Consider the following 15511-nt stretch of genomic DNA (forward strand, 5'->3'; position numbering starts at 1 on the left):
GTGGGGAGACATGTTAAAAGTAAAAAATAAAACCGAAACAATTAAGAGCTAAGCTTTCCATACTGGAACAAAACTAGCTCTAATGTCGCCACATTCCAGAATTAAATCCTGTCTTATTGTAAGTATTAAACTCAATGAGGCGTTGTTACTCAGAGATGTGCTCAAATAAATAAAAAAGAATAAGACATAACTACAACTAATGATAGCCATATTTAATCATCTGCAAGTTGAAGATGGCATTAAAATAAACTAAATATGCTGAGGCAGTGAAACCAAAATAAACATCAGTGTTTTAACAAGAAAAATAAAAGACTACCATGGTTTCACTCTTGTTAACTTTAATAAAAAAAAAAACCTGATAAGATACTAGATGATATAAACTCTGACAAGGAATTCTAAAACCTTTAGACAACTTGAAGATGTTTCATCAAATATTTAGCGCTGCTCTAAAATTCACTGCTGGCTTTGAAAAGCACTGCTCCAAAATATCTTGTTGCAGATTGTTTCGGTAAATCTTGCAGCGCATCTACCKTTTGTGGAATAACACGTTCCATAAACTTCAAAGCGTGTCTAGAACAGRCATCATCTCTCTTTTGGTAGAACAGATTCACTGTCTTTCAAGTGTGTGCAGCGTTACTCAGGAAGTTTATGATCTCTYTGCATGAAAGTGCTCCTTCGCATCAATCTACGAACTACACTGTTGGGTTAGCTAGCAAAGGTCTCTGAGGCAACAGAGTAATGACCTCGTCCCCTTCCTCACCTGACTTAAATCCTCTGACAACTCGTGGGCTCGTCTCTAATGTGAGATTTACTGTGAAGGAAGACAAGACACCTCAGCAGAAATTGATACTGAACACATAAAGAAACTGACAGACTCCATGGATGGAAGGMTCCTAGTGGTGGGTAAAAATGAAGGAGGGAAAATAATATATCTTTATAAAAAGCAGCAAACTGTATTTTTCACKGTACATACGAGGGAGGGGTGACTGGGCTGACGTTGGAAGCTGTGGACTTGGATTGTAATGTTGATTTCTGTGTAAATCCCTGCCTAAAACAATCCTCAGAAATTAGTTTTTGTATTAAACATGTTGTTTTGTGTGAATCTTCAACTTAATTCCTAAAGCTACGCACATATCTACCTATATATACTAATAATACAGCTTAATTCATCCTAATATGTTTGTTTGTGAGCGCTAAGATGCTGTGAATTAAACAGAGCAGCTACATGCTCTGATATACTAGMTCTAAAAAAGAAACACATAATTCATATATTTTGTAAATCTACAACCCTGAAATCTTTACTAAGACAATTTGTAAAGTCTTCTTTTTTAGAATAGAAAAGTGCAATCCTAACGTMACTACGGGTCGCTCGTTTCGGTGGCGTTTGTTACCGATAGGCGCCGTTCAGCTCAGGGTGGACTGCAGCTGGGTCAACTCCTGCCCAGTGGTTGTTTGGGGTGAGGAACTCTTTATTCACACAGTTCTTCAGACTGTCAGGGATACGACCTGAAAACAGGGGAAAAAATGCAGCAAAACAAACAAAGACAAAAAATAAATAAATTAAAGAAAAGAAACGTGAATGAACTAATATATAAAGGAAAACCAGCCAGTGGGCAAGAACTATTTGTCACACATCATATCGAAATGAGGATTAAGTCAAATTTGGTCAAAATTACCTAATTACATTTTCAGATTCCTGAAATTAAAAGCTACATTTTGATACCTGGATCATTCTGATATCATAAGTTTTTSCAGTGATATGACTTRATTTGTCCTGTTGGTTACGATAATACAAAAATGTTTGGTCTGAATCCTAATTTTATGTAAATTTATTAGTATTTTTTATGTCAATTTGTATATTAAGATTTCCCAGTTGGAAAGAAACAAGAACATTGCTGGCTCACAGGGAAAAATTCAAAATTTTAAGATGTTTTTCCTCAAAATAATTTTTTTTGTTGTTGTTACAGCTCAAAAAAATGCTTTAAAATTATTTTTAGGATTATATTTCTGACAGTTCGTTCAATTGATACATTGATAAGGTCTAAGAAAATTTAGTGTTCATTAACTGAAATAGAGACGAATCCACATAAATATTGAATAGATTAAAATGTGAAGAGAAYTGGAAACATACAACCCAGATCTGGTAATGAGGGAAGCTTTTATTGCTCCAAGCTGCGCTGCCTGAAACCGCAAGTTCCGGTCTTTTTATACAGGGATCTTCAGTGCCTGGTACGCCCACTACTGGCCTACGGCTGAATYGCAGGCAACTCGTACAGCAAATATATTTCCTAATGGCTTTATAACGGTTTATTATGTGTTGTGAAGGTGTTTCGGCCATGTAACTAAACCTGTTTTAATCAAGGCATAACCATAGTTACACAATAGTTTATAAACATAAAACCTTAAAAAGGAAACTAAGACAAATAGTGTGGTGCTTCAAATCCATAACTAACTAATAAATTCCTTCAAAGGCATTAATTCAATATATTTTTGACAAAATGCAATTTTTGCACACATTTGAATCAAAAGCCTGTATCTGCCTATTTCTCCACATTCCACTTTTGGACTTAATCCTCGTTTCAATGTGATGGGTCACATTTATGTTTCGCTGCCAGACGAACGGTTAAAAATGTCATGTTTTCAGTCAGCCTGTGTGTGTGTGTGTTTCCATGGGTGTGCGTGTCCACTAACCTGTCACAGCCCTTCGAATCTCCCTAGCTGCCTCTTCTCGCATCTCCAGTGATGCCTGCTCGCTGTACCAAGCAGCATGAGGTGTGCAGATCAGGTTGGGAGCGTCTTTCAGTGGACCCTGACTGAAACTGGCACAAGAACAAAGGAGACAGTCAGTTTGAGCTGCTGTGAATCATTTTGTTCATCAGTATCAAGTTATTTGACTGAAATTTAAGAAACAATTATCATGACACTAAAAACAACTAAAGTATGAAGATATTCTTTATAACAAAAGCAGAAATTTGTCACATTTTAGATTCTGATATTTCGTTTTTTTAACCTTAAAGCCTTATTTTAAAGTTTGAATGCAATGTAAAATGAAATGTTTTGAATTCTGTATCAAATTAGATGAGGTTATAAACAGATTGGGACAAAGTTTTTTTGTGTGTTTTTTGAGCAAAGACTCCTTGGGTACAGCTGCTTTTGCCAGGCAACAAGTCCATTCAGCATGTATGAAGGTGAAGTGCAGAAGTGGTCTGGTGACTCACAATTAGAGCGGCGTGGATCTACAGTATGTTTAGAAACCGTGTTTACCTGAAAGGTTCTGTCTCGTGAACATCCAGAGCAGCTCCTCGTATCCTCCCCTCTTTCAGCGCCTGAGCCAAGGCCTTTTCGTCCACCAGACCCCCCCTGGCCGTGTTCACCAAAAACGCTCCCTGACGCATCTTCAACACCATTATACAGATTGAACATATTGTTAAAGTTGTAAATGTATAAGATATTTAATGAAACTAACTATTCATAGTAAGATAATAATAAAACAGTATGTAAATCATTAAATATTTCCTACATTAATCCCTTAAAGTAACATCCTCGTAACTTTCCATCCAAACCTTTTGTCTTATTTCATTGTATAGCACCATAAGCCGTGAATATCTACTCCTTTATTTATGTATTGCTGTGAAATGTGGATAATTAGGTTTATAAATTGATGTCCAGCCTCGTCAGAGTACCTGTTTGATGGTGAAGTCATTGATCAGGTGGTGGTTGTGTTCGTTGAGGCTGCAGTGCAGGGAGACGCAGTCTGAGTGGAAGAGCAGATCCTGAGGAGGCAGAGAGTCAATAAATCCATCCATTTCGTCTCCCTGTCTGCTGCTGCTGCCTTTTTTTAATAAACTCTCTGCAGCGGTCTGTCTTAATCTCCATTTTTTATCACTTCATAACATTTTTTAATTTTCTTCGCTGTTTTGTTTTGTTGCAGGGATGTGGCAACAGCAGCTACAAATTATTTATTTTTAACAAACCTGTCTTTGTTAATGTGTATAGATATACAGGTTTGTGTATTCAATCATTTAAATATATTGAAAAGATTATGAGTTGACTGTAAAATCATAACAGACAATTATATAATGAAAATACTCATCACTGTATTGTCTTTTTTAACCATTTCTGTTGATATTTGTATAAAGTCCCCCTCTTTAGCTCAGACTGAAGCCACAACATGTCACATAGGACAGTAAAATAAGCAAGAAGTTGCTGGATTTAGACTTTTTTGTTTGAATATACCCCCCCCCCCCACTAGGGGTGTAAGAAAATATCGATACACTGAAATATCGCGATATTTCATTTCCGGATACTGTATCGATATTCTGAAGCCCTGTATCAATTTTTAATTAAGGTTTAAAATGTCAACCTTCTTGCCAACCGTTCATTTTTATGTTGTAGTTCAGCCTCTGACCACTAGGAAGCAGCAGTGAGCCAGCCATTTGGCTCCTCTACCTCTTGAGTGCCAGAGAGTAAGGGTAGCATTAGCATTGTAAGTAAACATTAGCTTTTTTTTCTTTTTGTTTTCAGTTAGAGGTTTTTATTTAATAGAATTTTTGGACAAAAAAAGCAATATATCGCAATATATTGCCTTGCTTACAGTATCGCAATATATCGGGATATATCGTATCGTGACCCCTCTGTTATGATATGTATCGTATCGTCAAATTCTTGCCAATACACAGCCCTACCCCCCACTCATATTGTGTTTCTATTTAGTGACATATGAGTAGAAGTTTAATTATAGGAGTAATGGGAGTTCAATGGCCCTAATTTAAACCCATCAGAAACATCTTACCCACACATCACCAGTATTTGTATTTTATGTCACTATATTCTCAGCAACCTAATCATTTTATAAAGAAGTTAAGTTTTGGAAACTGACAAGCTACCAATTATTCTAAAACCTCTGGACCACAGAGTGTAAGGTTGCTGAACCGGCAGGAAAATTCAGAAACTGCTTCGCTTGAGTGGTTTAGAGGCACAGAGAAGCTGACAGTTTTAGGAAAAAAAAGTACAAAAGCAGTTGTTAGGCTGATGTGTCAAATGTAGCCCCACTCATACAGGATGTGTGGGTTTACCTGTAGTGTGGAGACCCTTTGTAGTCCCAGGGATCTCTCTACGCCATCGGCCAAATAAGGGTCGTAGAAAATCACATTGAAGCCAAAAACCTTGGCTCGGAGGGCTACGGCCTGGCCCACCCGACCTAAAAACACACCAATACACAACGTGGACATTTAGATCACTTATCATGTGAGGAATATTTGTTTTTATTTTGTATTTAATCAGATTTAGAAGGTGTTTTATAGTTCAAAGGCAGTTATATCTAATTGTCTTAAAGAAATAGCTTCATTTTGGTTTGACTTTTGATCTTTACAAATGTTTTCATTTTAGCTGCCAACTTTCACCAATTACATAATTATCTGGCGACACACATTTACCTATCTTTTACCCAAAGCCTCTCAAACTGTACAGAGAAGAGATATGCATTCTGCTTGTGTTTAATCCGCTTATTTTTTATTGGCCATAACTCCTCTGGAAACCAATTTAGCTGAGCTAAGGGCAAAACTTCCCCAAAATAAAAACTGAGTGGAAAAAAATATTAAATTTCCACTCAGTCCAAAGTTCTCACAAACTAATTAAGTTGCATTGTGAGTATAAGCAATAGTAAGAATAGGCTTGATGACAATCGTACATACACATACAGCTAGTTTTGTTTCATTGGACAAAACAAAACAGTCAAAATGTTTTTTGTTGCTTACCAAGGCCTATGAGTCCCAGAGTTTCTCCTCTGATCCTCGCTGCTCCTGATGCTACCTCTCGAATCTGCTCCACACTCTGAACTCTTGTTCCCTCCCGCAGAGCCTGAAGGCATTATTGATTAATTGTCACTTTCAAATATGAACCAGACAACAAAGACGTATTTGTTTAAGTTGATGTGGCTAAAACTCCTGTCACGACTGTGCAACGTGGAGCTAAGTCCTTTTATTTATTTATTTTTTGAGGAACAAATCATTTTATTGTATTTTCTACACTTTACCTTGACATCATTTAAACATAGCCCACAATCTAACCAAAAAAAAAAAATCTGTGTTTTAATTGTGCTGTCAGTTTAATTTATTTTCCAAATTGAAATTTTGATATCCAAATACACATGCACCTATAGCTAATTCATTCAGTATTATTGTCTTCAGATTGTACGAGTCTCTTATCTGTTACACAAAGCTACAAACCTGGTGCAGCCAGGTGGTGCGTCGGTACAACGTGAGGATATGACAGAGTGTAGAGTCCGCCGTCTCCTCCACTGAGGCCGCTGGCATATTACAAACAGCTATGCCTGTTGGATCACAGGGCAGATAAGAATTAGTAATAGTTTTGTTTTTTGTCTTTTGGACAGAGGTATGAAATTTTGTTCAAATGTTAGTCTATGCTGAAGGGATTTTGGTAGAAACAAGCTGGCAGCAGATGAAATGGTAGAAGAGCTTCTATAGAAATACAGACAGGATGTTTCAAAAAGCAAAGATCAGCCCTTTGTTGGGATTTCCTCTCGTGTACAGTACATAGGTATGTGTGGTTGTGCGTTTGTTCATACCGAGTTCACCGGCAGATTTAATATCTATGTTGTCATAACCGCTGCCGATGCGAACGATGATGCGCAGAGCTTTAAACTTCTCCAGGTCTTCTCTCATCAGAGTGATGGTGTGGTACATCAGAGCTCCAACAGCTTCATTCAGGACCTGGAAACACAACGCAGGCTAGATAAAACTGATGGGGGTGGGGGGAGGTTGGTTTTCTTTTAGGTATTAAAAGGTAGAATGTCTGAATATAATTATTGTGAACTTTTAGCTGCAGAAATGTGGCAATACCATGCAATTTAACATCAGGAAGGTTTTCTTATTGTATACCTCACATCAAAATGATCTCTTAGGGTCTTAATTGATACTGAACTATATTGAGTCTGAACTATTTGATTTGATTTTCATATAGATTGAGACTTCACCCTTCTGCGAAGCAGTTTAGCCCCTACCTCTTGATTGGCTCCCAGTTAATTGTGTGACCTCTTTCTAACATTGCCAGCCCTCTATTTCATGAGTGTGAGGGAATGAAATTGACATGAAGTTCAATTACAGCAGAAAAAAGGCCGTTTTGATTACACAGCGAGGTGCCTGCTTTTTGGAGAGACAGAGCAACAGATAGAGGATGAGCCATCTGTTTGTTCCATGCTGTGGCCTACTGAGCACGCTCACACAGTGAGTGCACCTGGCAGACACCCAGAACAAGACATAACCCTGCCAGACACACAAACCTAATTACTCTCCAGTGTTGGCTGTGGAAAGATCTGAGTATGACCCACATTCTAACATTAGTCTTCGGACCATTTATAGATTCTTTGTTTTGGTTCGTCTTTGTTCTTCTGACGTTTTATTCATTTTCGCAAGTGCTATTAAAGTTCCTCTGGTTCAACTTTGTGTCAGTAAGTGTTTATTATCAAAGTKCAGCACTTCATCTGTGCCTGAAAAGTGATTATTGTGCCTGGCACTGTTGAATATACGATACGATATGATACAATATGATACGATACGATACGATATAATACCATATGATACGCCTTTATTGATCCCTTTGGGAGGTTCCCTCGAGGAAATTACATTTCCAGCAGCAACAAAGAACAGAAGGGGAATAAAACAAACAAAAAAAATCTCTATAAGAAATTAAACAATCATTACAAAGTCTATTGCATTGCACCTGTTACTGCTGTAATTGCTCAGAGTCCCATGTGTGATGATCACTGTTTTAATCATAGTGTTCTTTTTATAGTGCAAAAATATGAGAAGGGGGGTATTTAAATAGATCACACAGACTTAATTTATCCAACTTTGCATCACAGYTTGCAAATTGCACTTTTAACTTAGGTGGATTTTTCACCTGACAAGTCTGAGAGTGGTTCAGAGGTGTTGGGAGCAGAGTTTCTGAATGTTTTATGAGTTTAAAATGTCAGAAAAAAKATGTTACAGAAAGATGAAGGTATAATGGCATTTATTYTGTGCTGCACCAAAACATTTTGTTATGTTTCCATTTCTGGAATTTTTGTCCGTCCATCAGTCCATCCAATGTCATTACAATGTCCAGAGCTCATGTCACACACCAAAAGCTGCATAGATGTTCAGCAGATTTTAATTATTATTTTTAGTTTATTGTCGTTTAAAGATGTACCTGGTTTGTGTATTACCTTCTCATGGATCTCCTGTGTGGACTGAGCATCGCAGAAAGCTACAGTTGCTACATCTTTCAGGATGGGCATCTCCACCGTGCAGTCACGCCCGTCCAGCAGCGCCACCAAGGGTCGTGGGTGCATGGGCCCATTCATAATGGGTGGTCTTATGCCTAAACATAAAAAGAAAGAAAGAAAAAGTCAAAAGAGCAAAATTAAAGAGGAGCAGCTACATTTTAATTCAGAGATTTGACATTATTTCTAATTCACTGTTTTTATCAGTTTTTTTTTAGTTGCAAAACTTTAAAGTAGAACACATGTATTTGTATTTGGCAGAAAGTTATCAAATCATAGTTACCCTGGAAATTTGCCTTAAACAACAAAGGTATAATAATGAGACATATTTATGCAATTGTTAATACTGGCCTCTGAGTGACCTGAGAGTGACTTTTAGGATCCACTTACTTAAATATGATGAAATATTTTTTCAAACAAAAAAGAATGGATACATTTTAACTTCAACTAAGACTCATGTGTGTCGTTTTTAAAAGGAATCTCTTTTATAAATAAATATATAAAAGAAATGCATTAAACATTACTGTCAGTCTGAGCAACAGAAAATGAGATGATAAGAAACAGCCACTCACTGAAATCTGACTCTAATCCGTCTTGAATTTAATAAGAAAAAGGCTCTCCTGCAACCATAGCACCGTTTTTTTTCTTTTTAATTAGCACTTCAGATTTAGTGATTACACTGAGACTGCTGTTGGGCTCGACCTGAAGATAAGTGACGTTTAACAAGACATGTGCTAGACAAACCCTCAAGTGTTCAGKTTTAACAAGAAAAGTGGGAGAAGGAAGTTGCGTTAATTAGTTTTCCTTAAATATTCAATCTTTTGTTAGTTTTTTTCTCTTTTCTCATAATTCAGTGAATAATCATTCCAGACTAACTCTGAACCAAGATAAATGAAAGACAGACATTTAGATTCAGCTGAAAGTCTGTAGCCGTGACTGTGTGTGCGCGCCGTTGGGATTTTTTTGATGTGTGAAGTTTTGACAGCCTCCTTGAAGATGTTCTGCTGATGCTGCAGCCTCGACCCATCACTTGTTCCTGCCTTGAGCTCATCTTTGATCGTGCTGGCATCTCCATGAAAACCCTTTTCTGTTGTTTCACTCAAAAATCTTTTGAAAACTCTTGAGAAATTAGTMATCATTAAAAGCAAATACATCATCTGAATTTTGTGGGATTTTTTTTTTACAGTATTTTGATTTCCAAGCTTGTACAAGAGAATTACAAGAAGACGACAACAATATTAACACTCCTCTCTGAGCAGCGATTATCAACACATCTAARTAACTTAGACTGGCTCTTAATTATACATTTTCTTTTTTTTACAAAGTATTGACTTGTAAGATTTTATTTCTTCTGGAGCTTATCTTGCAATTTATTATAACTTTCTAATTTAAAGGATTGCATTCTCAGGTTTGTATTTTAATAATAATAGACAAAAAATACAATTTTGAAACATATGTTATTACTCTTTGAATTAGAGTTGAAATGTAGCATTATATTTTAATTACTAAAGTTTATAATAAATCAGTCAGTACGGTATACTCTGAAACTATTGTAATTCAGTTTTGCTATTTCTTTCTTTATCATGGCTGGTAAAACAATAAATGCAGCGATTATATTAATTTTAGTTTCAGTGTGGTCCTGTAGCAAAAATAAACTGTATCTTTGAGAAGTAAATAGAAAAGGGGCTTGTGTATAACAGTCAAACACTAAAAACTGAAGTGCAGATAAAGTTGTATAAAAGAAAAATGTATTTCCCCATTTTTATTTACAATGTGACTATAAATATCTTTCGTGCTTCGCGCTTAAACACACAGTCACTGATATTACTTTAGTTTTGATTGTTTTAAGTAATGAACACAAAGAAGTGTAATAGATGGTATTTCTTTGGCACTCAGTTGATGCCAAATCAGCTCACAACTTAGCAAGGCTCATCCATCAGTTTTTGTCTACTAATCAAAGTCGTCAGATTACGGCATGAAACTAGATCTGATGAGCAACCCTGCCGTGCGTTAAGACCATTACAAAAAAACTGTAAATCCCCCTTCACTGTGCCTAATATGGTCTGGTAGAACATTAGCTTTACATAATAGGATTTGCCTGGAGGCAGCTGCACTTACACATCAATACAAAACCTATGGTGCATAGCTCAGAAATTTGAATTCAGCAAAAATAACTCAGAGACTCCAATATGGCTGCACACTTTCTGCACCATTCACGGTACTCCTATAAACAAGCAACCAATCGTTCGCAAGATTTGATTGAGGTTGAAACACTCGCAGCCACTGTGTGACTCAAAACTGATGCGTTCTGATTAAAMAGACAAGAGTTTCACCTCATAATATAATCCCTTCTTCTAGTCAGCGTTGCAGTGAAGTTGTGTTTCTGGAAAGGAGCACAGATTCCAGACATTTCTCTGGTTCATACTTGGTTCAGGAAATAACTCTCATTCCAGCCCCGTGCATGACCTTGGGAGGACCAGCACTACTGACTGCTGAGTCGTACTATATAATAAAACAATGTCCTGTCCACAGTCACAAACCGTCGTGCCGCACTAGAATTATTAAACATCTCCAAGTTCCTAAAATGAACAAAATCTAATGTTCATTTTTTCATTGGCYTCTTTTATGAAATGTTTCTCACTGCGTTTCCTTCACATTAAATACTCTTTAACACCTTCACAGAATTAAATACTTGGCAGGCTTTTCTCTCAATCCTTAAACCTTTTTCCATTCATTCTTCTGCCTCTTATTATTTTAATAATCCACTGCTCCCGCTGCCCCCTGTAGCCTGGGGATGGGCTAACTGCTGGGAGCTTTCACAGTGCAAACAGACCTCTTGACAGTCAACTGTGTCCACAGCCTCAGCTCTGTTTCTCTGCGGAGTTAGTTCAATTTAGAGTCGACRTTATTAATTTTGTATACATTTAGAGGCAATACAGCAAATTAGTAGAGGTGATTTGCATGTTAAGTTTATGCTTAAGGGACTAGACTTTGTAACATCCAAGATGCAGCATATTACATCGCCTTCTTAAACAAACCAGAATAGTAGTAATGATTCTGACATTTAGAGTTGGGAGAAAACCATTTGCCAATGACTTTTAGGGGCTGTAGCGTGAGAACCCTTCAGAGCCTTGCAGCCTGCCTGGATCAGGCAAAAAAAAAAGGCATCACAGGCTTTGTTCTCAAGGAAAAACACAATAATGTCAGACTGTCACCCAACAAAGATGACAAAGAACAGACATTTAGGCAATCTACTAGTTAAAAATTAGAGCCACAGAAAAATGATGTTGGCATACACACTTAATGCCATTTTCATGCTACTGTRTATGATTTTGAGCTCAATTTTTACTTCACATGGAAATGTTAGGCATTGCAGATAAATAATCCAAATCAGAGCCTGATCAAGAGTTTACTGATCACTATGCTTCAGTGCCTCAAAGACTGAAAAATACAAAAGTTGTGAGCCCTTGAAAAAGTGYAATCTGCATGGACTCTGAAAATATATTTTGAGCATATGATATCTAAGATCTCTGCTGAACATTAAAACATTTTAAAAGATGGTTTTATCAACATTCATACGAGCAAAACATGCATTATTGGAAGCTATTGTCGAGTGTACATTGTCGACAAGAAAGCCACACTTGTTTGAAACTGCTAGAACAGATGAGTCGAGGTTAAAGTTTAGAAAAAYGTGTTCTGTGTAACCTCTGTTTTAAATGATTGACATATTATGAACTCCCACTCTTGACTATGAAATGCAACAAAAAGCCTACTCTGAACTAAACAATATGCAAACTTCTAAATGTTAAGTTGGTTTTATATTTAGGAGCAGAAACGGAACCCTGGCAGCTAAAATATTTCAGCTGCAGTGTTTAATATTTTTCACWGTGAAAGGAAGAAAAGCAAATCTGTCACCTGCGATCCGTCTACAACTGCAGGAGCCGAGCATCAAGCCACTACAAGTCAGATTTATAGCATTCGTGACTCTTGTGGCGTGTTGTGACATAGTGTGGCTTGAAAGCCCTCATCTTTGTCTTTCATCCCCTCAGTGTTGATATTACCATTCTCCTGTATATTGTTCCCTCCTKTTTAGATTTACATCTCTCATTTCAGTTTGACTTCCCCAGGGTTTCTTTATCTCTCGTGCCATTTTCTTTTTCTCACTGTCTCTGTCTGCTGCCCTGTTGAAAATAAAACCTGTATCATTATAGATTATATTTATTTGTAAAATAATAATAATTGTCCATCAGGAAGTTTGATGAATCACCAGACTTTTATCCTTTCATTTTTTCTTCAATCTCTCCCTACCCACAACTCGATTCTTAAAAAAAGAAGAGATTAAAAGGCCGAATATCTTCCACAAAAAAGTCCTCCCGCCTTAATGTGCCCCCACATATACATCCTGCCCCACCTTCATCCACAGGAATACAGGTGTACGCTCAGCACACTGTCATGCTGGTTAACTACTACTGCGATATTTGATATAAACAAGTGCTTACACGATCGCCATGCAGGTCTCTCACACCCAGACTCTTGTACACACAGGCATCCATACAAGGTCTTCTTTTTCAGGTAGTGTCAACAAACTACTTCAGGTTTATCAGCTTTTTGTTCCCATTACAAAAACACACCGGAGGCAAAACAGCTAAATAAAGTGTGCAGATAAGTGTAAAAAATGCTCAGTTTTTAGAATAGGAAGCCTTTTTAGACACTAAGGATTAGAAGACATCATTTGTAGCTTCTTAGTATAATTACTGTGAAGACTTAGATAYAGAAGTTTATCTCTGCTGCGCTTAAAATGTAAAAAAAAAAAGGTTGATATTTTTATGTGATTGGAAAACATGAAGTACTTTTTGAAAAAAGGTGCTACTGTTTTTCATTGCAGTTGCAAAATACTTTCAACCAGTAAGTTTTTTTTGACAAGTTATTTGCATATCTTAAGGTGATATTTTGCTTTTCAACATTTCTTGCGTTACTGGAAATACTACATTTTGAGCCAAGCTTTGCTAGATTGAAGCAWGATTGCCAGTCCTTTTAATGGATTAAATATTAATATGCAGAAATAAAGTCTAAATTTCAAAATTTGAAGTTTTGATTCTTACACTAGAATAAGTTTGCCCTCCAAATGGATCATTAAAAATTGAAGTAATTTATTAAATTTAGTTTGTTTTGTTCTCATTCTGGGATCCACGGGTGGTCGTTGATAGATTACAAACAGAATTCTAGCAAAAAAMGCAAAAAACATCAAACACAACACGCATACTCCAAATAGATATTTGGAATTTTTCCTTCATATTATTTCAGGTAGATTGCTGCGTGAAACAATGTGTGAATGCAGCAAATATGCCAGGGTGTGCACTGAGAGTGTGCTTGTTACTGCTTTGTACCATTTTCTTCTCTTCTGTGTGTTGTTTTACTGTAGATTTATTAAATTTATGTAATTTTAATTTCAACACAAACCAACAGTCAGAGTTATTTCCCCCTCCATTCTTGACATGCTGTTAAAAAAAGCTCTCTGTAGTTCAATTTTTGCATCCAGTCTTGCATCCTCTATGCCAGATGTTGTGAGGTGCACCAGGGGGGTGACAACTTTGGAAATAGTCCAGATCAGATTCTTTGCTCATTCTCCAGAAARCAGTGTTCACGTGGGACGATCAGTTGAGAGAAGCCCACAGGTGTCAGTTCTGCCAGTTGATGWAGCAGAGCTTATTTCTGAACTGTCATCTTATTTACAGTTTTAGGTTCCTGACAGTGTTTATGATGCTGCTACAACAAAGAAGGTAGTCAAGTAATTAGTGCTTTGCATCAGATCGTCCAACTGAAATTATAGCCTACTTACTAACTGATGCTTTTGCACGTTACTTTATAGRTTATTTTTCTGTGCATGATGATATTATTTATCTGTCTAGACTGCATTTCTCTGGTAATTATTTTGAAATAACTWGAACTTTATTTTTGTGGGATGCATYATGTTATATCTAATAKTAGTGTGAGGCTTTTTCTTTGCTGCTTATGTTTATAGCCTGAGCTTTTTTTCCACCCGCGCGTCTTATAATAGACCAAGCTCATTGTGATTGTTGTTGCCACAGTCTTTCTCTTTGCCGAGCACAACGGAGTGCTGTAAATTATATGCTCCTAGACTGCAGCAACAAACTGCATTTTTTTTTAAAGTTGGTGCAATTATGCTGCATTGTCTATTTACCAGTCAGGAAATCGAAATGGTGCAATAATATTTAATCTCACAGGGTTTCTGTTAACTGACATGTCACTACAGCAGCTTCCTTCTTGTCCAGGAACATACTAAAGTGCTGATATGCAACCTTAAGAAGGAAAACATTTAGACCCAACTATAACACTCATTTCATTAATGGATTATGAGATTTTTTTTCTAATGTCAAAGAATAGGTTATTTAAATAAACAATAAAACTGCATTTTTAGTATTTTATTATGAACATTTTGGGTGTTCTGCTGTGATGAGAAGGTGACTGCCATCTGTTTACATTTCTGTTATAGACCTTTACTGTCAAATCAAACATGACCCACAGCAAAGATCAGACCACCACCATGTACGGCAGGCTGAGTTGAACACATTACATGATCAGTGCTATTCTTATTGACTTATAGAGATTTATATACAAATATCTCAAAATGATAAATCTCATACTATAATTCAAAGTGACCTTGGATTTTCAAGTAAATGAGGATGGATGAGATTTTTTTTTTTTTGGCCTCAAGGCGAAAGAGGATGGAGGTAATAAAAGATCAGAGACTCCAATTTTTGATGTCATCATGAGATAGAGCCCGCAGCCTGTTGATGACATCACACATTCATAGTATCTGCTTGCTTTTGGGAGAATTGACCTTTCAAGCCCAGAATTACATTACCACAGATTAAACAGTTCAGCTTTTGGCTGGATAATCATACGTCCTCACACCCTCCTCCTGCCTCTTCACACCCGACTCCCACCTCCACTGCTTTCTTTCTTTTTTTTCTGAACAGCTCTACCTTGATCCCATTTTCCAGAATAGTCTTTTCCAGCCACTATCACAAGGTGTATTTATCACACATGTGGAAATACAGCTCTGAGTGTGTGCATTTGAACTTGAACGTGTGTGTCAGTTGAGTTCCCTTTTGTGTGTGCACGCAGGTAAAATTGTGTGTGTGTGTGCGTGTGTGTGTGCGTGTGTGTGTGTGTGTGTGTGTGTGTGTGTGTGTGTGTGTGTGTGTG

The 15511-nt window shown here is 37.0% G+C and overlaps 1 protein-coding gene across 1 annotated transcript in view; it reads right to left on the reverse strand.

Annotated features, from left to right (window-relative positions):
* ctbp1 (C-terminal binding protein 1) overlaps positions 1-15511 on the reverse strand; it is a gene marked incomplete in the record, with an annotated part of 18879 nt that overhangs the window by 2637 nt on the left and 731 nt on the right. Inside the window, 9 exon segments of the mRNA XM_014001948.1 lie at positions 1392-1506; positions 2692-2819; positions 3265-3395; positions 3684-3773; positions 5076-5200; positions 5757-5859; positions 6228-6331; positions 6587-6731; positions 8225-8379. Coding sequence (XP_013857402.1) covers positions 1392-1506; positions 2692-2819; positions 3265-3395; positions 3684-3773; positions 5076-5200; positions 5757-5859; positions 6228-6331; positions 6587-6731; positions 8225-8379 — 1096 coding nt within the window.

Source organism: Austrofundulus limnaeus, unplaced genomic scaffold (genome assembly GCF_001266775.1).
Source record: "Austrofundulus limnaeus strain Quisiro unplaced genomic scaffold, Austrofundulus_limnaeus-1.0 Scaffold11, whole genome shotgun sequence".
In the NCBI taxonomy this organism is placed as follows: domain Eukaryota; kingdom Metazoa; phylum Chordata; class Actinopteri; order Cyprinodontiformes; family Rivulidae; genus Austrofundulus; species Austrofundulus limnaeus.